The 21,387-nt window shown below is 35.2% G+C and overlaps 1 protein-coding gene across 7 annotated transcripts in view; it reads left to right on the forward strand.

Annotated features, from left to right (window-relative positions):
- The window catches only part of LOC123544287 (spectrin alpha chain, non-erythrocytic 1-like), a 147,978-nt gene that overhangs the window by 93,588 nt on the left and 33,003 nt on the right, over nucleotides 1-21,387 (forward strand). For 5 of the 7 annotated variants that reach the window (XM_053541837.1, XM_053541842.1, XM_053541856.1 and 2 more), the window contains exons 37-53: nucleotides 4,542-4,762; nucleotides 5,201-5,387; nucleotides 5,714-5,914; nucleotides 6,327-6,557; nucleotides 6,960-7,403; nucleotides 7,712-7,822; nucleotides 8,270-8,436; nucleotides 8,804-9,020; nucleotides 9,395-9,544; nucleotides 10,258-10,362; nucleotides 10,779-10,873; nucleotides 11,131-11,221; nucleotides 11,598-11,753; nucleotides 14,568-14,600; nucleotides 17,163-17,354; nucleotides 17,803-17,889; nucleotides 20,901-21,019. In XM_053541837.1, coding sequence (XP_053397812.1) covers nucleotides 4,542-4,762; nucleotides 5,201-5,387; nucleotides 5,714-5,914; nucleotides 6,327-6,557; nucleotides 6,960-7,403; nucleotides 7,712-7,822; nucleotides 8,270-8,436; nucleotides 8,804-9,020; nucleotides 9,395-9,544; nucleotides 10,258-10,362; nucleotides 10,779-10,873; nucleotides 11,131-11,221; nucleotides 11,598-11,753; nucleotides 14,568-14,600; nucleotides 17,163-17,354; nucleotides 17,803-17,889; nucleotides 20,901-21,019 — 2,807 coding nt within the window. The remainder of the gene's footprint in view (nucleotides 1-4,541; nucleotides 4,763-5,200; nucleotides 5,388-5,713; nucleotides 5,915-6,326; nucleotides 6,558-6,959; nucleotides 7,404-7,711; nucleotides 7,823-8,269; nucleotides 8,437-8,803; nucleotides 9,021-9,394; nucleotides 9,545-10,257; nucleotides 10,363-10,778; nucleotides 10,874-11,130; nucleotides 11,222-11,597; nucleotides 11,754-14,567; nucleotides 14,601-17,162; nucleotides 17,355-17,802; nucleotides 17,890-20,900; nucleotides 21,020-21,387) is intronic. The other 2 variants (XM_053541849.1, XM_053541852.1) reach the window with 1 other exon arrangement.

Raw genomic sequence — 21,387 nt, forward strand, 5'->3', positions numbered from 1 at the left:
ATCAAAATGGATTTATATCAGTAAGTACTTAAAGGACTTATTATCCCCCGACGAAAGTCGGAGGGATATAGTTTTGGCGTTGTCCGTCCGTCCGTCCTTCCGTCCGTCTTTCCGTCCGTCCGTCCGTCCTTCCGTCTTTCCGTCCGTCCGTCCGGAGCCATATCTAGGAAATGGTTGGGAATATTTATTTAAAACTTCATATACATGTTCACCACAATGAGTTCTTGCGGCCCATCAAGTTTCAGTCAGATTGCCCAAGTAACACCAGAGTTATGGCCCTTAGAAGTTTCTAGTGTTAACTATATAGGGTACTATAAATATGGCAATTTCTGCATCATAACTTTTGATATATTTGACCTAGAACTATGAAACTTAAACAGAATTTAGATCACCATAATGTGGTTGTGTACACACAATTTCAGTTGGATTTATTTGTAAATTAAGAGTTATTGCCCTTTAAATTGTATAAAAATCCACATATTTGTACATAACAAACTTCCCATTTTGTAGAATTTCATTAAATTTCTTTCATTCTTTTCCATGAACATTTATTGTAAACATGTGAAGTTGTGTACCCACACCTGGTCGCCCCTTACCTTGATCACACACCTCCCCCCATCCCCCGACATCCCCCCCCCCAAAAAAAAAAAAAAAAAAATCATTCCTTATTTTAGATTTTTTTCAAACAAACTTCATATACATGTTCACCACTATGAGGTTATGGGGCCCATCAAGTTTCAGACAGATTGCCCAAGTAACACCAGGGTTATGGCCCTTAGAAGTTTCTAGTGTTAACTATATAGGGTACTATAGATCTATAGATATGCCAATTTCTGCGTCATAACTTTTGATATATTTAACCTAGAACTATGAAACTTTAACAGAATTTAGAGCACTATAATGTGGTTGTGCACAGAAAATTTTGTACGGATTTCTTTTTGTAACTTCAGAGTTATTGCCCTTTAATTGTCTAAAAATCCACATATTTGTACATAACAAACTTACCATTTGGTAGAATTTCATAAAATTTCTTTCATTCTTTTCTGTGAACATTTATTATAAACATGTGAAGTTGCGCACCCACACCTGGTCACCCACTTGCCTTGGTCACACCCCCTCCCCCTCCCAACCCCACTCCCCCCCCAACCCCACTCCCCCCACCCTCCCAATTTTTTTTTTTTTTTTTCATTTATTTTAGATTTTTTTCAAACCTTCCAAGTTGTACTATTCCCCCACCTCACTTCTCCACCCAGTCATGCCCACCACTGATCATGCATCCTCTGCCCCCCCCCCCCCCCCCCCCCCCCCTCCAACTTCACCCTTTTACCTTTTTTTTTTTCATTTTTAATTTTCAATCAATATTTATAATCAGCATGTGAAATTTTGTTTCCTCTCCCGTTCCCCTGCACCCCCACCCCCGAAAAAAAATAAATATATACATATATCTATATATAGATAATATATTTCCATCCTTTTTTTGTTTTTTTTAAATGTTCAAAACCTTCAACATGTTAAGTTGTGACTGCACAAACCTTGCCCTCAGCCATGTTCAAGATATCTTATCTGTGTTCTCTTAAGGACATCTGATCTTTTAAGTTCAAATGTACATGTAAAACAGCAAACACCTGGTGCCAAACCACTCAAAGACAATATTTCATTCCAGTTAAACTTCAAGCTCACATTTCAATTAACTGCATTTAATTTTAAAAGCTAAGCTTATTACAGTAAGCATATCCCATTCAAAATAAATTCTTTAGTCCGGATCAAAGTATCATACATTATTGTGTACTCTTTAATTAAACATTTGTTTCTGTTAAATTGATTTTGACTAATGAAATTATTTGCTTCTTTTTAAAACATCCTTAATTTTTTGCCGGATATATCTTTTTGCCATTCCTCACCACAAACCCTTTCGGCGGGGGATACCAATTCATCGAATTTGCTTGTTTGAAATTTCATTATTGTCACAAGTTGGACTGAGCCAATCAGGGTAGATAACTATGGACTGATTTTATGTCAGATTACCTCCCTTTATTTCAAATTAAAATGGGTATATCTCCGTAACTAATGAAGATACTGATCTGAAATTTTATTTATGTCAACAGATTTATTTGGCAGATCCTTCTTTTGTTCACTTACAATAGTTTGTTTTTTAATTACTTCCCTTTTACGTTACTATAAATAGCTTATTTTTAGTAACTTTTTTATTATTGGCTGTAGGGAAAAACCGAGACCACTTTTCTGTGGTACAACATGGATGGTACCTCCAATTTTTAGGTGTATTTTGACATATCTGTACCTTGTAAGAATTTGTTTTTCTTTTTGGTTAAATTTCTTCCCTTTGTTGTTCCTGTCCTTTGGACTTAGATATTTTTTCTGAGGACCTTCTTGTCCTCAAGTGCAATGATAACAGGTGAGCGATATAGGGCCATCATGGCCCTCTTGTTTAACGATACAATTCCTTGTACTCTACTTACCACCACCAGTAATCAGCACTATGGCAGATTCCTCCAGAAGACTTGGATGTGAAGCACTTGTAAAATAGACCCGATAAAAATTCTAGTTGGAGGAGAGAGGACTTGAACTTGTGATCCTAGGTTTCATTGTCATACTATAGTAGACATTCGTACAAGAACATAAGAAGCACAAAATGATACTCACACCAGTCAGGTATTAAAACAAAGAAATGTCAATACAATTGCAGTTTTGGAACTGCAATTTGCACATGCGACAATTGTTATGAAAGCACTGATGGACACAAAGGCGAGAATATTGAGCAAATTTTTTTTTTTACTTATTTTCTAGTGACAAGTCCCTCTTAATCAATAAACATGACTTGAAAAGGGAATGTTTCCTTTTCATCTGTGAAACACAATTTTCTGCAATATTTTTTATTAAATTCAAATTACAAAATTGCATTTGAGTATTTGTTAGCAATGTATTCCTTCCCATTCTTGATATGGATCTGTCCTTCCTTTCAGTGGATTAGGCTTTTATCTGGATCCACATATATAATGGAACAATTAACTACTGTAATTGAGTTTTTGATCTACATTCTATACAGTTGGAATATCATTTCATGAAATTTCCTGGTCGTATTTGTATGGCTGTCCTTTTGATATACAATACAAATCATTTGGTAAAGTAATTGCTTTAGAGCTTGGAATGGTAGCCCACAGTTTGTTGATTAAACTACAGTGACTAAAATTAACACATTTCCTGTTAGGTTTATTGGTAGGTCAGTCATTTAGCAATAAACCTATTATCCCTATATGTAAATTTGATGTTAATTGAACACATGTAGATGTGTGAATCTCTTTTAAATTCTTGAAATTATACTTTTACTTTTTTGCGTTGATGTATCACATTAAAGACATTTTGAGCATTTTCAATGGAGTATTGAACTGCAAAGATTTGAACTTTTCCAATAACTCACACTTTTAGATATATTATTTGCTTTATTAATTTCCTCCTGGTCTCCTTCCGTCTTCCGTCCGTCTATAACATTTTGTGCCCCCTCTGTATCTTCTAAACCTCTTGAAGGATAGCATGAAACTTTGGTCAAATGATCTCCTCATCAAGACAATGTGCAGAACCCATAAGTCAGCCATGTCGGCTCAAGGTCAAGGTCACAACTCTGGGTCAAATGTTTAAGTCCTCCTTTTTGTGTTTGCTCTATATCTCCTAAACCCCTTGAATGGTTTTCATGAAACTTGGGTCACCTCATCAAGAAGATGAGCAGAACTTTTGAGTCAGCCATGTTAGCTCAAGGTCAAGGTCACAACTCAAGGTGAAAGGTTTGAGCTTTCTATTTTATGTCTGCTTAGTATCTACTAAATCCCTTGAAGGATTTTAATATGACTTGGCTGTAATATTCCCCTTATCAAGACAATGTGCAGAATTCAAAATTCACCCCAGCCAGCTTAAGGTCAAGATCACAACTCTAGTGTTTAATGGTTTCACCCAATACCATCAACCCTTTCACTATCCATAACAGTGGCAGGGGATATAGCTGTCTTTCAGACTGCCTTATCTAATTGATAATCAATGTAAATATCATGCAGCTAAGATCATTAAGTTATCTTACATCCTGCTAATTTCTAAACGTTCTAATCATTCATTTGGTCTGTTGATGTGTGAAAAGGACCGTACATTTTTCATACACAGTATGGCTTTCCATATTATGTTTTCACAAGAGTTACTTCCCATGTTGCTGTTAGTGAGAACATATTGTCGAGACAATGTGCATGAAATACAATTCATATTTTGAAAAATACATCACTTTTTTGCAGCAGATAGAGAATATAATGACACTTAACCTTAACTCATTAAATGTAATGTAATGACACAGTAATTCCTTCTCATTGACCTGTGAACCTATATACTTAAAAAAATTAAAATAAAACTTCTATAATGAGGGAGTACAAAAAAAATGCCTGGCAGTATATTAAATATCCTAGTCAATATACAGTTTAATGGACTTGATGGTGTCATGCTGAATAAAGAAAGAAATGTGTGAATGAGTTATTATATCATTGTAGAATAAACTGGATGAGATGGAGAAGTCTGTTGCAAACCCGGATGTTGGTTCAGACCTGAGAGGAGTGAAGGACCTGCTCAAGAAGCACCAGGGTCTGGAGAACGACCTTCAGACATTGGATGATCAAATCAACACAGTTGTAAGCAAGGGACAGGCCCTTGCAGACGCGGGTCACTTTGATAGAGTAGGAATTCTCAAGGCTGTTGACCAGTTCCGTAAAAGGTATAAAGTTATCTTCTACTGACTGTTGAATGAACTATGATCATAGATTTTACCAAGCAAAAATTTTAGTTTAGCTTTTGACTCAGGTTGGTTTATTTTTGTCCACCATATGCCTTTGCTGTATTCATACATGTCAAGTTCCCAGGACAATTTTCCAGGAGAAATCAGTTGAAAATCCAGGAGATTTGACGAAAATCCAGGAGTTTCCAGGAGTTTTATCGAATATATTAAAGAAATACTAAAGAATAATGAAGAAAAGGTCTTGCTTTTTTTTCTCAAACCTATTTATTTATGATATGAACTTTTTCTTGGTAAAATACTGAAAAAGTTTTAAGTCTTTTTGGGTACTTACAGGGTATTATTCTCTATAAAGATAGATTTACAAAGTCGATTGAGAAAAAAAATCCACAGTATCCTTAACAAACATGGAAATTTCAGGTTTGAGAAGTTAAAACCAGAAGTTGCAAATCGTAAGGCCCGTCTGCAAGACTCCCTTCACTTCCACCAGTTCAGGTTTGACGTGGACGACGAATTACAGTGGATCAAGGAGAGATTGCCGGCAGCTGCCTCCACAGAGTACGGCAAGAGCCTGACTGATGCCCAGAACCTACAGAAGAAACAACAGGTCAGCTCACATTTTGAAATATTATTATAGATATTGGAAGTAAAGAATGTTGTGAGGATTGTTTAGATCCGAGTCATATTTCGAAATATTCTAAGAACTATGGTTGGCATTCTTACTGTAAAATATGTACGAGTATATATAGATGAGGAATTATAATATTTATAACATTTTAAGCTCATTACACCAGATTTTTTCTTAGTTACCACCCTTTATAACTATGTAAAATTTACTACTTGTAATCTAGTTAGGAATTAAAACAATGGCAAAGGACCTAAGATGTTTTTCAGCAGATTTCATATTCATGCTAATATGGCTTTCCATTTCAGAAACTTGACCTTGAGATCCAAGGTCATTTACCAATTATAGAGAAAGTTCAAGGTCGTGGTGACAAACTGATTGAAGAGAGACATATAAATGCCAAACCGATCAAAGACAAACTACAGGAATTACAAGTTTCTTGGGATGACTTGCTCAACAAAGCCAAAATACGCAAGAAAAATCTGGATCTTTCTGTTCAGATACAAAGAGTGAGTCTTCCATTTGAAATTAAATCGAAAATGTTATATCTTGTCAATAATACCTAATTGTAAATCGTTCACTGACTTCAAATCAATTGGCCTTCACCTATGTAGGTTTGAAATATCACTTGGGGTGTGAAATTCGCTATGTGAGGAAGCTATCAAGCTGGTTTACAGCCGGTAGGGAGAAATAGGAAGAATTAAAAAGAAAAATTCTCTATATTTACTGTAGTTTTTCATCAAGTTTGGTCAAACCTATCCTTTTCTCAGTCTGTTTTAATTAAGCTACATGGAATATATGCCAGTAAGGTATTAAAAGCAGCCATGGACTCTTAAGTCATCATTTTCTTCAATGTATTTACAGTTGCAGTTGTGTTCTTCATTTTGCTGTTTGAATAAAGAAGCAATATTTTGTTTTCAGTATTTATCTGAGGTGAATGAAATAGAGAACTGGATTAATGACAAGATGTCACTGGCATCTAGCACGGATTATGGTAAAGATGAAAACGCCGCTGACAAACTGTTGGCCAAGAACAAAGTACTGGAGACGGACATACAGACGTACCAGGGTATTGTATCGGGAGTGGACAGAGAGTGTAAACGCCTCTTCAAAACTGGTTGCCAGGATCCACAGTCACTCAGAAAAGCACAGGTTTGAAACTGCTTTTAAAGTAAGATTTATAGAAGATTTTTGACTGTTGTTGATATGAGAGGATAATCAAATACTGGCCTTTAAATAATAGTGATGTAACTTATTTTCAAGGCAGTTCAACAATTAGCATTTGATTAACGGCTCCACTTATTTGTTTCTAGAATATTTTGATGGAAGGCTTTATACCAGTCTGTTTTGTCTGTTTAATATATGTGTACATCAGTTTGGATGAAATTCAAGAATAGTTGCATCTTGAAACTTTTCACGAAATTTGAACTTTTAACTTGGTGTCCTTTGCAGAAAACTTGGACCACTCTAATTAAAGGTAAGGTAATTTCAGTCAAAATGTTTGTTGTTCTTATGGTTGTCTCAATGAAATTTAATTATTTTTTATGTTTACAGGACAATTTGCAAGAGCAATTGAACAAATTGAAACGTCTAGCTGCTGAAAGAACAAAGAATCTTGAACAATCAAAATGGATGCATGCTTATCTGAGAGAGAGTGGTGACTTTGAGGAGTGGATTAATGAACAATTGCAGAATGCTGCCTCAGAGGAGTACGGACAGGATTATGAACATTTGTTGATATTACGTAATAAATTTGATGAGTTTAAAAGAACAGTGGAGTCAAACCAAGAGAGATTTAGTCGGTGTGAGAGGATGGCAAAATGGCTTGTGGAGGATAAGGGGCCATACACCAAACAGGTTTTAGAACGTCAGGAGCAGCTAGGTGATTCATGGAACCAGCTGTTGGAACAAATAGAAGCTAGGGACCAGAAACTGTTTGGTGCTGGTGAAATTCATAGATTTAATAGAGATGTGGAAGATGCTCTTACAAGAATACAGGTACTGTATATCTGACCTCTTTGTTCATATTATTCATGTTTTTGACTTCTAAGAATGAAGTTTTCTAACTTTCATGTCCTTATTCAAATGACATGCTGAATTCATACAGAACACACTGTGTTCAGTAAGTTTTTTCAGTACATTGTTGTCTACAATAAAATAAAACTTTGTACCTAGTGTTTTATTATCTTAGGTAGAAAAAAAGATTAGATAAAGTGAACATTCAGAAATCATTACAAATATTTGTTTCTTAACACACTTTAGCAGACAAAAAACAAGTTATTTAAAAACCAGTGAATGTTTTGCAGGAGAAATATCAGAGTATACCAGATGATCTTGGAAGAGATACCAATGCAACACAGAGCTACCTGAAGAAACATGAAGGATTTGAGAATGAACTTATTGCCCTTGAAGCACAGGTACGCTTTGTTAAAATTAATGTGAAGTAGTAGAATATTCTAAAGCTGAACATGGCTGGAAATACGTACAGTAAAAAAGGGATCACTTGAGGCTGCTAGGTAATTAACTGTCATCCAAGAATTGCAAATGATCCGAACATAGAAAATATTAGAAAACCCTGGGACACCAAATGTATTGCTTGGATGAACCCGATTTCTTGAGCCATCGATGCTCAAGTGAGCTGTGTTTCACTGTATGAAGATGTTTAATTGAGAATAAAGTAGATCACATTCTGAACTAGAGTAACTATACCTTGTTTATTCTTTTGACTTTAAGTATACTGGCATGTCAGCTTATATGTTTTTATAATATTTTATACCATAATGGTGGTCCTAAGTGACAGTTCTGAAATACCAAGTTATCAGGCATTTTTTGAAATGAACCTTATGACTTGTCTTCCTGTACAGATTCAGGTGTTGATCGATGACTCAGCAAGATTACAGCAGGCATACCCAGGGGAGAATGCGGACCAAATAGAACATCTACAAGCCACTGTGGTGGAGAACTGGGGAATACTACAGGATAGGGCCGCACAGAGAAAAGATGAACTTATGGCTGCTGCTGATCTACATAGGTATATTCAACTGAAGTCTGCTATGACATAAATATTTTTGTGTTGATTTTTCTTCTACATTATGACTTTGCCAGTTTTTTGTCTTTACCTTTTTCTAACTAAAATGTTTGAGTTATCTATGGATCTGAGTGTTCCAAAATAGAAAATTTAAGGAAAACAGCTGGAGACTACATAATATATTGCTAAGATCAGTCCTTGTTCTTGACTCGTGTTCGAGCATTGTTTCTCTGTAATTGCCAGCAAGCTGATACTGGTTGTAACTTGGGAATTCAACTTGCATGCATGAAGACCAGGTATGTTACTGTTGTGCTACAGTTCAGTTGTAGAAGAAGAAATGCAGCTTGTACATGTTAAATTCTTCTTTCAGATTTAACTCTGATGTCCGTGACTTGATAAGCTGGGCAAATGAGATTGAAAGAGAAATGACAGCTGAAAAGCCAGTCCGTGATGTTAATAGTGTTGACCTTGTGCGCACCAGACATGAGGAACTTCGTGCAGAGATTGATACCAGACAAGATACCTTTAACACTGTGATAAGAACTGGACAAGATATGGTAGAAAATGATCACTATGCCAAGGATGAGGTAACTGTGCATAACCATACATTTAATAGTATAAATATCTGATTCAACACAAAATACAGTCCTATTATACTGCTGAGAGATGACTGTTTAGATGATCACCCAACAAAGCAATATTTTTTATGAGGATTTTACAAAGATTGCATATCAAAATAACTGTCCCCAACTTTTTCCAGATGGGAGAGTTGTCCATTGATTCTGCAATCACTTGCCAGACTCAAATGTGACTAATTACATAAAAGATACTTTTAATTGATTAGGCCAAACTCCACAAAGGAAATAAATAAACATCTGTGAAATTGCTTATCATTGTTCACTGCATTTTAAGTAAAGTAAAGCGAGTTAGAAAAGCCATGTTATATTTTTGATGAATTTAGATTCAAGAGAAAGTGAACCAGGTGAAAGAGGCTCAGGAGAGATTGAACCAGACATGGGCCAACAGGAAAGAGTACTATGACCAGCAGTATGACTTCCATATCTTCTTGAGAGATGCTCAACAACTTGATAATACTTGCTCTTCACAGGAGGTATGTGATGCAAATATTTCTTGCATTATTACATCACTGCTAATGTAAATTGCTGAACTTAGTTTTAGCTATATGACTGGTCTATATTTATCACACATTTACTTGGCTAATAAAATTTTTAAAACAGAACTGTGAAATGTATTTCTAATGTCATGTCAAAAACATTTATTAAATGGGGCTTGCCAGTAAGTAGTCAAAACTATTCTCCTTTGGACCTCTGGCAGTAGTTTTGTCTATTGTTTGGCACTTGCCCTTTTGATCTTGGGCATAGTTTTGACTATTGTCAGGCACCCGTTCTTTGAATCATGGGCAATAGTTTTGAGGGCAATAATAGTTTTGACTATTGACCGGCAAGCGATTCATTAAGTGTATACCATGTTCTTTTGTTATATTCAGTGTAGTTAGAATTCTTTTATTTACAAAATGAAGATAGTTAAATGGAAAGTGAATACTGGTATATGTCTAGTAGTAAACATCAACATAAAAATTAAGTTTATTGAGTCAGTAAATTTTCAGTGAACATCCCTTTAAATAATTAATGGTATTACCCAGATTGAATGATGGACCAGTGCATTTTAGAAATTTTGCAGGCTAAGGGTTAATAACCTTGAAGCCTGTTTTAATAACTAGCAGTTTAGTAAAAATAAAACAAGAGCATTCTTACCTTTCACTTATTTAGCTGAAAAATTATATCGTTACTATATTTGTTGCAGGCATATTTGAGCAGTACAGATTTTGGAACAGCTGAGGATCAGGTTGACATGCTCATTAGAAAGCATGAAGCCTTTGAAAACAAACTGACAGTTCAAGAGGAAAAGGTATATCTTTGATGAAATGTTTTAATCACCTGAATATATTAGCTCAGTTATTTAAAGTTTTTCAAATATCAGTGCTTTTGTGGTCACCCCTTTCATTAGCATCTGTGCCAGCATCACAGATTTTTGTATGCAAGCAGGTTTCTCAGAAACAGATTGGTCAAATGCAGTTAAACTTCACACCTGTCTACTGCATTATGAGATTCCCTCAGAGGACAAGTCACAACTCTAGCTTATATTTTGTTAAAATTATGTCCCTTTTCGATAGAGTAATTTAGTCAACATTTTGCATGTAAGCACTGTTTTGCAAAAAGTGCAAGGTCAGATGCTTCACCATCCATCATCATTTCCAATTCAGATGTTAAATAGGTACATTCATGTGTATTTGTATCTACATTTTGTGAACTTCTGATTTTCAGTTGGAGGCCATAAAAGAGCATGGTACACAGCTAATGGCAGCCAAACATTTCGAGGCTCCAAAAGTTGAACAAACTTTACAAGGCATTGTTTCAAGGTAACATTTAAGTTCAAATTATCAATGAGGCCGATATTTACCTAGCCTATTGCTGTTTAAGAAACTAAAATTTGTTCTATTCAACATTTGGCACATTTATGCTGACTCTTTGTTGAATAGTACTTAGTTTTGATTGAGATGTAACCACTGAAGAAATTTTCCATGCTTGAAAACAAAATAGAAGTTTTTCACAGATATGATTTTCTTGTGAAAAAAATATTGCATGTGAGTGTTGAGAGGGAATATTTTCATTTCAGACAAGCCCAAGTACGTGATCTCAGTGGTCAGAGAAAGCAGAATCTGGCTGATTCGATGTTGTATGCACAGTTCAGTAGAGATGTCATCGAGGTATGAAATTGCAGATAGTAATTTCTGTTCCCATTCTGTTTGTGAACATTTCAGAAAACATGACTAGTTCAAAGCAAGACTGCTTTTTGAGCCATTGATTTGTTTTCATAGCTGAAGTACTGTAATAAAGTACATGTAGTATAAAGAGGAAAGTAAAGATTTCGTTTTCCTGACTAGTTAGAGCTATAATTCTTATCTGAAACATTAAAAGCTAGCTATATTTAACCTTCCTGTAACAGATCAACACATTTTTACATTAGATCATATCATGATATCAAAGTTACCTAATGTGCTGAGTGCAGTAATCATAAAATAAATTCAAGGATGATAAAATAGCAAAAATTATGCATAATTTAGTGCTTTATCATTATTTTAGGCTGAAGGTTGGATAGATGATAAACTTAAGGTGGCGTACGAGGACAACTTTAAGGAGGTGTCAGATCTACAGGGTAAAATGAGGAAGCTCCAGAAACATCAAGCCTTCGAGGCGGAGATTGTTGCAAATACAGACAGAATTGACAAGATTAAACAGGTAAACACTGTTTGTTACACTCTATAGATTGCTCAAAAAGTTTAAAACAGTATCTGTGTAAGGTTAGCGTAGGTGAAAATCATTTTATACAACAACTTGCCTGGTTAGAAGAAGCACAAGGCGGAGAATTTTATTTCTGTGGCTAAGCTAGTTGTTTTATGACTATTTGACAAATGTAAATACATCTGTCTTTAACTTATACTGTGAACAAGTTCATTTTAGTACTGAATCTAGGGTCATTAAGTAAGTTTCCTGACCAAGTTTTATTACTGTAAGACTGCCAAACATACAAACAGTCACAGCAGAAAACAGAGATACTGTCTGAGTTTTCCCCTGATTTTGTTAAAATAATCTGATTTGTTAAAACATTGAAAGTACACTCATGCAGAGTAATTAATTGCAGTAGGTACATTCAGAAATAATTGTTGTTTTTGTTGTGAGATGTACCTGATGATCTTTACTGATGATCCATGTAAAAGATTTAAAGGTAGTTCTATAAACTATGTGTTTGTTATTGAAAAAGTGTGGTAACTGATTGTACTTTAGGAGTTTAAGATTGATCTAGAATAATGACACTGACAGGGTATCTTAGAACTTTAAATGTGATAAATGTTGAGGAATGTAACTGTAATACCTTGCATTATTGCATGTAATCATTTAAAATCATTTCAAATATTTTATTAGCTCACCTGTCACAAAGTGACAAGGTGAGCTTTTGTGATCGCGTTGCGTCCGTCATCCGTCCATGCGTGCGTGCGTAAACTTTTGCTTGTGACCACTCTAGAGGTCACATTTTTCATGGGATCTTTATGAAAGTTGGTCAGAATGTTCATCTTGATGATATCTAGGTCAAGTTCGAAACTGGGTCACGTGCAGTCAAAAACTAGGTCAGTAGGTCTAAAAATAGAAAAACCTTGTGACCTCTCTAGAGGCCATATTTTTCATGAGATCTTCATGAAAGTTGGTCAGAATGTTCATCTTGATGATATCTAGGTCAAGTTCGAAACTGGGTCACGTGGGGTCAAAAACTAGGTCAGTAGGTCTAAAAATAGAAAAACTTTGTGACCTCTCTAGAGGCCATATTTCTCAATGGATCTTCATGAAAATTGGTCAGAATGTTCACCTTGATGATATCTAGGTCAAGTTCGAAACTGGGTCACGTGCGGTCAAAAACTAGGTCAGTAGGTCTAAAAATAGAAAAACCTTGTGACCTCTCTAGAGGCCATATTTCTCAATGGATTTTCATGAAAATTGGTCAGAATGTTCACCTTGATGATATCTAGGTCAAGTTCGAAACTGGGTCACATGCGGTCAAAAACTAGGTCAGTAGGTCTAAAAATAGAAAAACCTTGTGACGTCTCTAGAGGCCATATTTCTCAATGGTTCTTCATGAAAATTGGTCAGAATGTTCATCTTGATGATATCTAGGTCAAGTTCGAAACTGGGTCACGTGCGGTCAAAAACTAGGTCAGTAGGTCTAAAAATAGAAAAACCTTGTGACCTCTCTAGAGGCCATATTTCTCAATGGACCTTCATGAAAATTGGTCAGAATGTTAACCTTGATGATATCTAGGTCAAGTTCGAAACTGGGTCACGCGGGTTCAAAAACTAGGTCAGTAGGTCTAAAAATAGAAAAACCTTGTGACCTCTCTAGAGGCCATATTTCTCAATGGATCTTCATGAAAATTGGTCAGAATGTTCACCTTGATGATATCTAGGTCAAGTTTGAAACTGGGTCACGTTCGGTCAAAAACTAGGTCAGTAGGTCTGAAAATAGAAAAACTTTGTGACCTCTCTAGAGGCCATATTTTTCAAGAGATCTTCATGAAAATTGATCAGAATGTTCATCTTGATGATATCTAGGTCAAGTTCGAAACTGGGTCACGTGCGGTCAAAAACTAGGTCAGTAGGTCTAAAAATAGAAAAACCTGGTGACGTCTCAAGAGGCCATATTTTTCAATGGATCTTCATGAAAATTGGTGAGAGTGTTCAGCTTGATGATATCTAGGTCAAGTTCGTAACTGGGTCATGTGCGGTCAAAAACTAGGTCAGTAGGTTGAAAAATAGAAAAACCTTGTGACCTCTCTAGAGGCCATATTTTTCATGAGATCTTCATGAAAATTGGTGAGAATGTTCACCTTGATGGTACCTAGGTCAAGTTCAAAAGTGGGTCACGTGCCTTCAAAAACTAGGTCATTAGGTCAAATAATAGAAAAACCTTGTGACCTCTCTAGAGGTCATATTTTTCAATGGATCTTCATGAAAATTGGTCAGAATTTTTTATCTTGATGATATCTAGGTCACATGTGCTCAAAAACTAGGTCACTATGTCAAATAATAGAAATAACGACGTCATACTCAGTTCAACACTGGGTCATGTGGGGATAGGTGAGCGATTCAGGACCATCATGGTCCTCTTGTTGTTTAGTATGGCATGTGAAACTAGTCATGAGGTAGTTGCAGCAGATGATGATGTGCATGTTAGACAGGCCTAGTTTTCTTTTTTTTTCTCCTGTAGTTTTTATTTCAAATATAAAGGAACACAGTCATAGCTGTTTGCATGTTAGAATTTAGAAGAATTTGGTTTAAAAAAAAGTTTTATTTCCCTTAGGTCAGTATTTTTGTTTCTCTGAGTGAATATCAAATATAGTTCTAAATTTGTTTTGGTTTGGGGATAGGGGTTGGGCAAGCAGTAAATACCAATTGAATTAACAGATATGATTTATAGAAATATTTCTACTACAACATGATTAAGTTTTACTATTGCTATTGTACATTTACCAAAATAAAAACTGTTATATATTTGTGTATCAGACAGCGGATGAGATAAGATCACCTCGGGACCCTGTAAGTTATGGGACGGTTGATAAACTTAGATAATGTAGATGTTACGGTTTATACCAGTCTTCAGTGTTTGCAATTTGTTAGCATGTACAGCTAATATCTTCTCTCTTCAATTCTTAAACCTCTGTATTCATACGCACATTGTCATGTATCATGAAAATCACCATCCCTAGATAGTTGTCCAATCATAATGTTTGTTTATGATTGTAGTAAATCACATCCCTTAAATATTTTGTTCTGTGTGTAAGAGTTTGTAAATTGTGGATTGACTTTGTCACTGTAAATTTGTCACTAGTACTTTTTGTAGTATTATAAAATTTTAAAACTATTTTTAGCTCGACTATTCAAAGAATAGTAGAGCTATTGGACTCACCCATGCGTCTGCGTCTGCGTCGGCGTCTGCGTCCCGATTTGGTTAAGGTTTTGTATGTAAGCTGATATCTCAGTAACCACTTGTGGGAATGGATTGAAACTTCACACACTTATTCACTGTGATAAACTGACCTACATTCCAAAGGTTCCATAACTCTGTTTTGCTTTTTTACAAAATTATGCCCCTTTTTCAACTTAGAAATTCTTGGTTAAGGTTTTGTATGTGAGCTGGTATCTCAGTACCCACTAAAGGGAATGGATTGAAACTTCACACACTTGTTCACTGTCATGATCTGACATGCACTGTGTAGGTCCCATAACTCTACTTTGCATTTTTTTCAAAATTATGCCCCTTTTTCGACTTAGCAGTTTTTGGTTACGTTTTTGTATGTAAGCTGGTATTTCAGTATCCACCTATGGGAAAGGATTGAAACTTCACGTACTTGTTCACTTTATGAGCTGATAAGCACTGTGAAGGTTCCATAACCCCTTTTTCCCATTTTTACAAAATTATGCCCCTTTTTCGACTTTCGTATTAATTCAGTTGACAAGGCTGTTGAATAGTCGAGCGTTGCTGTCCTCCGACAGCTCTTGTTATGTTTTGTCTTGCATATGTTATCCATAGTTGATACAAAGCAAAATAGATGTGTATATTTAATTTATATATCTGTGTCATAAATTAAGAAGAGGATATTACATTAGTATCTTTCCATATCTAATTTATTAAACGAGTTGTAGAGAATAATAAAATGTGAGGCTTTGTTGAGCATTTTATCTTTCTTATTCAACAAGTTTAATAAATTCAGTGTGGAAAGACACAAATATAAAACTGTTTTTATCACATGTTAGCTTACCCTGCTGAAACATAGAAAATTCCTTCATTGACCAATGCCTTGTCAGTCAGAAAAAAAGAAATATTTATAGGATTAAAATATACCACCATTTAGCAGAATTTATTACATTTGCTTTTTTCCCCATGTCTCATTTAACATTTAGTATTTATATTTTGCCTTTGTACTTCTTAAAATAATTTTGTTTCAACCTTTTAACAAATTTAGAATTCCCTGTTAGAAACAACATCTCTTAAATAGGACATACCTAAGTGATTTAATTCTCATAATAGACACACAGTTTTGACTTGGTCCCAGTAATTTTTCCCTGTTTTTCCCAAATTGTTTAATATCTTTGAACAGCCTAGCATTGTCATTAACATTTCATTTCCAATTCTCTAACTAGCATTATCATACATCTGCCTTTCTTTGGGAATATTTTGCTTATTGGAAAATGCATGCTTTTCTAAGTGAAATGTTAAGGAACTTTACAGTCTTAAAATGGTGAATAATTGGACTAATTTAACATAAGATTTTTCCTAGACTTTTAATCTAAGTTACATAAAATGTTCAATTCATGCTGCTATTTAATGGCCAGTAAAGAGCTTGTAATGTGTTGGTGGCAAAGTCAGTTAATAAGCCTTTGCTATTTTGATCTCTTTATTCATTATTGTTCATGCCTTTACATTTCCCTGGGTCTTTTTAAGGTAAAATGTTCAGGGCTTATGTGTAGGGGAAATGTTAATATTAAACAGAAGGAGCAGTTTATTTTATATACAAGTAATTTATGTTATTTCTGAAAACAATTTAAGTACAGTAAAACACTGATAGCTCCAAGTCTCAAGGGGAAGAGCAAAATGCTTGAGCTGTCAAGGTCTGGAGTGTTTCAATCAAAGAGAATATTAAGACCACACATATGGTTAGAGTCGGCTATTGTACTCAGGCTGTCCATGCTCAGGCGAACTGTGTTTCACTGTATGTCAAATTGAGCAGAATGCCTTGCAAAATTGCTGCCTGTAGATTTGTGTTAAGCAGAGCGTTGCTAATGGAAGAAGACTATTTCTTTAGATATAGGTGATAGAATGAAATAGATGTTTGGACATTAGCTGTGTAATATATACATTGATCTGTTAGATTGTTTTAGATGCTGGTTTTAATTTTATGGAAAAGAAATTGTTTTATTTTCTAAATTCTGTTAGCTCCAATTACTGGATTTTGTTTAGTACAAGGGTTAGTAATGTACAAAATATCACATCTATTTTTAAATACAAGGTATTGAATGGAAGACTATTGCTACAGCAGTTTCCAGGCATAAACTTCACAGTCTGAATGAAAAACTTATATATATTTTCCTACTCTACAGCTTGGAGAGAGTCTGGTAAAGAAGCGTCATGTGGCCTCAGATGATATTCGTCAGACTGTCACACGGCTGATGTCAAAATGGAATGAGTTACTCAAGGCTTCAGAAAATCGTGGCAAAGGTCTGGGAGAGGTCAAAGACATTCTAGAGTTCAATGAGCAGGTAGACAAAGTGCAGGACTGGATCAGGGAAAAGGTCAGTAGTTACTGTTAAAATGCTAACTGTAAAATAAAAAAAGAAATAACATGTTTTCCTTTTTAGTAGTGAATGCTACAAAATTCTTTGAGAATGTAAACATTTTAGTCTAAGGTTAAAAGTAATAATATTTGAGTGATACTCTATTGTCAGGAAAATGATGAAGTTAACTTGTGGCTGTCATATTATATAGGCATGATAGCACATATAAATTCAAGGAAAGTTTTGCTTCCTGTTTATTCCAACCAATGTTGGGTCTAAGAACATTCTGTTGTCAATAACCAAGCTTTTTTAAAAGGAGATTATGTTGGTTTCAAAAAATAGGATACATGGAAGAAATATTGAACAGATAATGTCCACTGTAAAAAAAAGAGTAAATTTAAGCACTGTGTGTTTGTTCAGTAATACCTGTTATGCAAACACTAATATGTTGGGTTGTATATTTCAGGAAGCATTGATTCATGCAGCAGATCTGGGCAGAGATTATGAACATTGTGTAGAACTTCAGAAGAAAGCCAATGACCATGAATCTGCTGTAAGTTACTGCTTACTTCTTACATGATTATTTAACAAGTATGTCGATGTCTATTTCTGTTTTATCAAGTTGTCATATGAAGAGTCTATCCAGTTGGCATATTGAAGGTCAGTAGTTCAACCCGGGAGCCCACCCATGCCTGAAATAATGCCTAATGGGGCACCTTGGGTTTTACACCACCATTAACGCTGGAAAGTCGCTATGCAGTATGAACTGTGTTCGGTTTCTAATGATTGATAAACAATTGAGAAATTAACTATTATTATGATTCACAAAAATGAAGTCTATTATTAGAAAATTATGAAAAGAAAACCATTGTATGATTATTCTTGTGCAAATATCAAGCAAAAATGATTTTCAGAGTTTTATATCTGTTTAATGACTGGTATTGAGAATCGGTATGTGTAACATATAACAGTTTATTTTCTTATTATTCACATGCAGCATGTGGTAGGTAACATTTATTTACAAGAAAGCTGACAATATACTGTCAGGAAGTATCATTTTTTGCTGATGTTTATTTTTGCATGTTTAAAAACATAATCCAGTGTTTTAAGTATGCCATTTTGTTTTTGTTAATAATTACATATAGGCCATTCTGAGTAGCTTAAATTTAGTGTAGGTCATTATTTGAAGATTTCTATTTTGTTATCATGCATGTGCTTTTTATTTATCATCTCCGTATAGTAGTTTGTTTTTTTTTCCGTTTAGTTTTGAGTCCCTATTTTTAGCTCACATGTCACAAAGTGACAGTGTGAGCTTTTGTGATCGCGCAGCGTCCGTCGTCCGTGCGTCCGTCCGTCCGTGCGTAAACTTTTGCTTGTGACCACTGTAGAGGTCACATTTTTCATGGGATCTTTATGAAAGTTGGTCAGAATGTTCATCTTGATGATATCTAGGTCAAGTTCGAAACTGGGTCAACTGCGGTCAAAAACTAGGTCAGTAGGTCTAAAAATAGAAAAACCTTGTGACCTCTCTAGAGGCCATATTTTTCAAAAGATCTTCATGAAAATTGGTCAAAATGTTCACCTTGATGATATCTAGGTCAAGTTCGAAACTGGGTCACGTGCCGTCAAAAAGTAGGTCAGTAGGTCAAATAATAGAAAAACCTTGTGACCTCTCTAGAGGCCATATTTTTCATTGGATCTGTATGAAAGTTGGTCTGAATGTTCATCTTGATGATATCTAGGTCAAGTTCGAAACTGGGTCAGCTGCGGTTAAAAACTAGGTCATTAGGTCTAAAAATAGAAAAACCTTGTGACCTCTCTAGAGGCCATACTTTTGAATGGATCTTCATGAAAATTAGTCTGAATGTTTACCTTGTTGATATCTAGGTAAAGTTCAAAACTGGGTCACGTGCGTTCAAAAACTAGGTCATTAGGTCAAATAATAAAAAAACCTTGTGACCTCTCTAGAGGCCATATTTTTCATGGGATCTGTATGAAGGTTAGTCTGAATGTTCATCTTGATGATATCTAGGTCAAGTTCGAAACTGGGTCAACTGTGTTAAAAACTAGGTCAGTAGGTCTAAAAATAGAAAAACCTTGTGACCTCTCTAGATGCGATGTTTTTCACAAGATCTTCATGAAAATTGGTCTGAATATTCACCTTGATGATATCTAGGTCAAGTTCGAAACTGGGTCACGTGCCATCAGAAACTAGGTCAGTAGGTCAAATAATAGAAAAACCTTGTGACCTATCTAGAGGCCATATTTTTCATGGAATCTGTATGAAAGTTGGTCTGAATGTTCATCTTGATGATATCTAGGTCAAGTTCGAAACTTGGTTAGCTGCGGTCAAAAACTAGGTCATTAGGTCTAAAAATAGAAAAACCTTGTGACCTCTCTGAAGGCTATACTTTTGAATGGATCTTCATGAAAATTGGTCAGAATGTTCATCTTGATGATATCTAGGTCAAGTTTGAAACTGGGTCACGTGCCATCAATAACTAGGTCAGTAGGTCAAATAATGAAAAAACCTTGTGACCTCTCTAGAGGCCATATTTTTCATGGGATCTGTATGAAAGTTGGTCAGAATGTTCATCTTGATGATATCTAGGTCAGGTTCAAAACTGGGTCACATGAGGTCAAAAACTGGGTCACTATGTCAAATAATAGAAAAAAATGACGTCATACTCAGTTCAAAACTGGGTCATGTTGGGACAGGTGAGCGATTCAGGACCATCATGGTCCTCTTGTTTTATCCAGTCCATCTGTCAGATGCTTAAACTTGCCATATCAAATATTGTACCCAGAGTTAATCATGAAATACAACATTAACATTTGCATTATCTTTTAACAGCTTTCCAGAGAGGTGAACAATTTTATAATGTCGTATTTTTAACTTTTCCACAAGTTATCTTGAAAGTATATGTAATGTTCAAAGTGTTTTCCAAACTTATGGCAGGGTGATAGAATTAAGCAGCCATCCCTTGGCTCTGCTGACTCAGCTACTGTGCCACTTGTACAAAACCTCACCAAATTGTGAAACAAGTTCTAAATGTGACCCAAAGTTTCATTAACAGCTTTATCATAGCCCCTTTCACTTTTAACAAACTTGCCAGCTTGCATTTCAACTAAACTGCTTTTCCCATCATAATTCAGTGCATATTGAATTGAGTACAAAAAAAGTCTGCTGTGTTTCCATTTTTTGGAAATGATTTTATTCATTAAATAATGTGTAATCTTGAAAAAAGACAGGAATTTGACTGATTAGATACTTGTAAAAGTGATTGTTGAGAAAATGATAACATAGTTTGTAGTGGACGGAAAAACAATATAGGTGAAACTCGATGTCTCAGACTCACTTGTCTCACAATTTCAGCTATCTCGAAGACATTTCCTAGTCCCATTCTGAAAACATCTGCACAAAATATCATTGAAGTTGAATCTCGGTTATCTCAAAGTAAAATGCTTGATCCCTTGAAGTTAGACTTCTAAGTTTCAACTGTAGCTTCTGATTTGTTAGAAAATTTTGTAAAGATGCTAAGATTAGTTTGTGTTATGTTACAGGGTATCACTGTAGATGAGAAGAGAATTAAGGCCATCAACGCTCTAGCAGACAAGCTGATCAGTCAGGGACGTACAGACACAAGTGCGGTCAATGATAGAAGTAAAAACATGAATCAAAAGTAAGTCTTAACAAGCACATTGTTTTATACAATCGCAATTAAGCAAATGAGAAGATGTAGGTTGACTGAACTGGAAAAGCTGTTAGTATTGTTCCATATTCTCGAGGTTGTTATATTAGCCCGTTGCTGTAAATGGGTAATAGGTAAAATGAATGATTTTTGTGACAGTTGATAACACACCTGTTTAGAGGTAACCCGTTAATAATAATATTTCTGACTTGAAAATAGAATTATGGTATTTTGAACCATCAAAGTGTATAGTTGTTGAAATTTACATGATAATTATTGCTCCAAGTATGAGAAAGTGTAATGGAGAAGTAGCTCAGGCCTTGTTTATCCTTGAGCAATATAGCAGCAAAAAAAGTGTA

Source organism: Mercenaria mercenaria, chromosome 1 (assembly GCF_021730395.1).
Source record: "Mercenaria mercenaria strain notata chromosome 1, MADL_Memer_1, whole genome shotgun sequence".
NCBI classification, from domain to species: domain Eukaryota; kingdom Metazoa; phylum Mollusca; class Bivalvia; order Venerida; family Veneridae; genus Mercenaria; species Mercenaria mercenaria.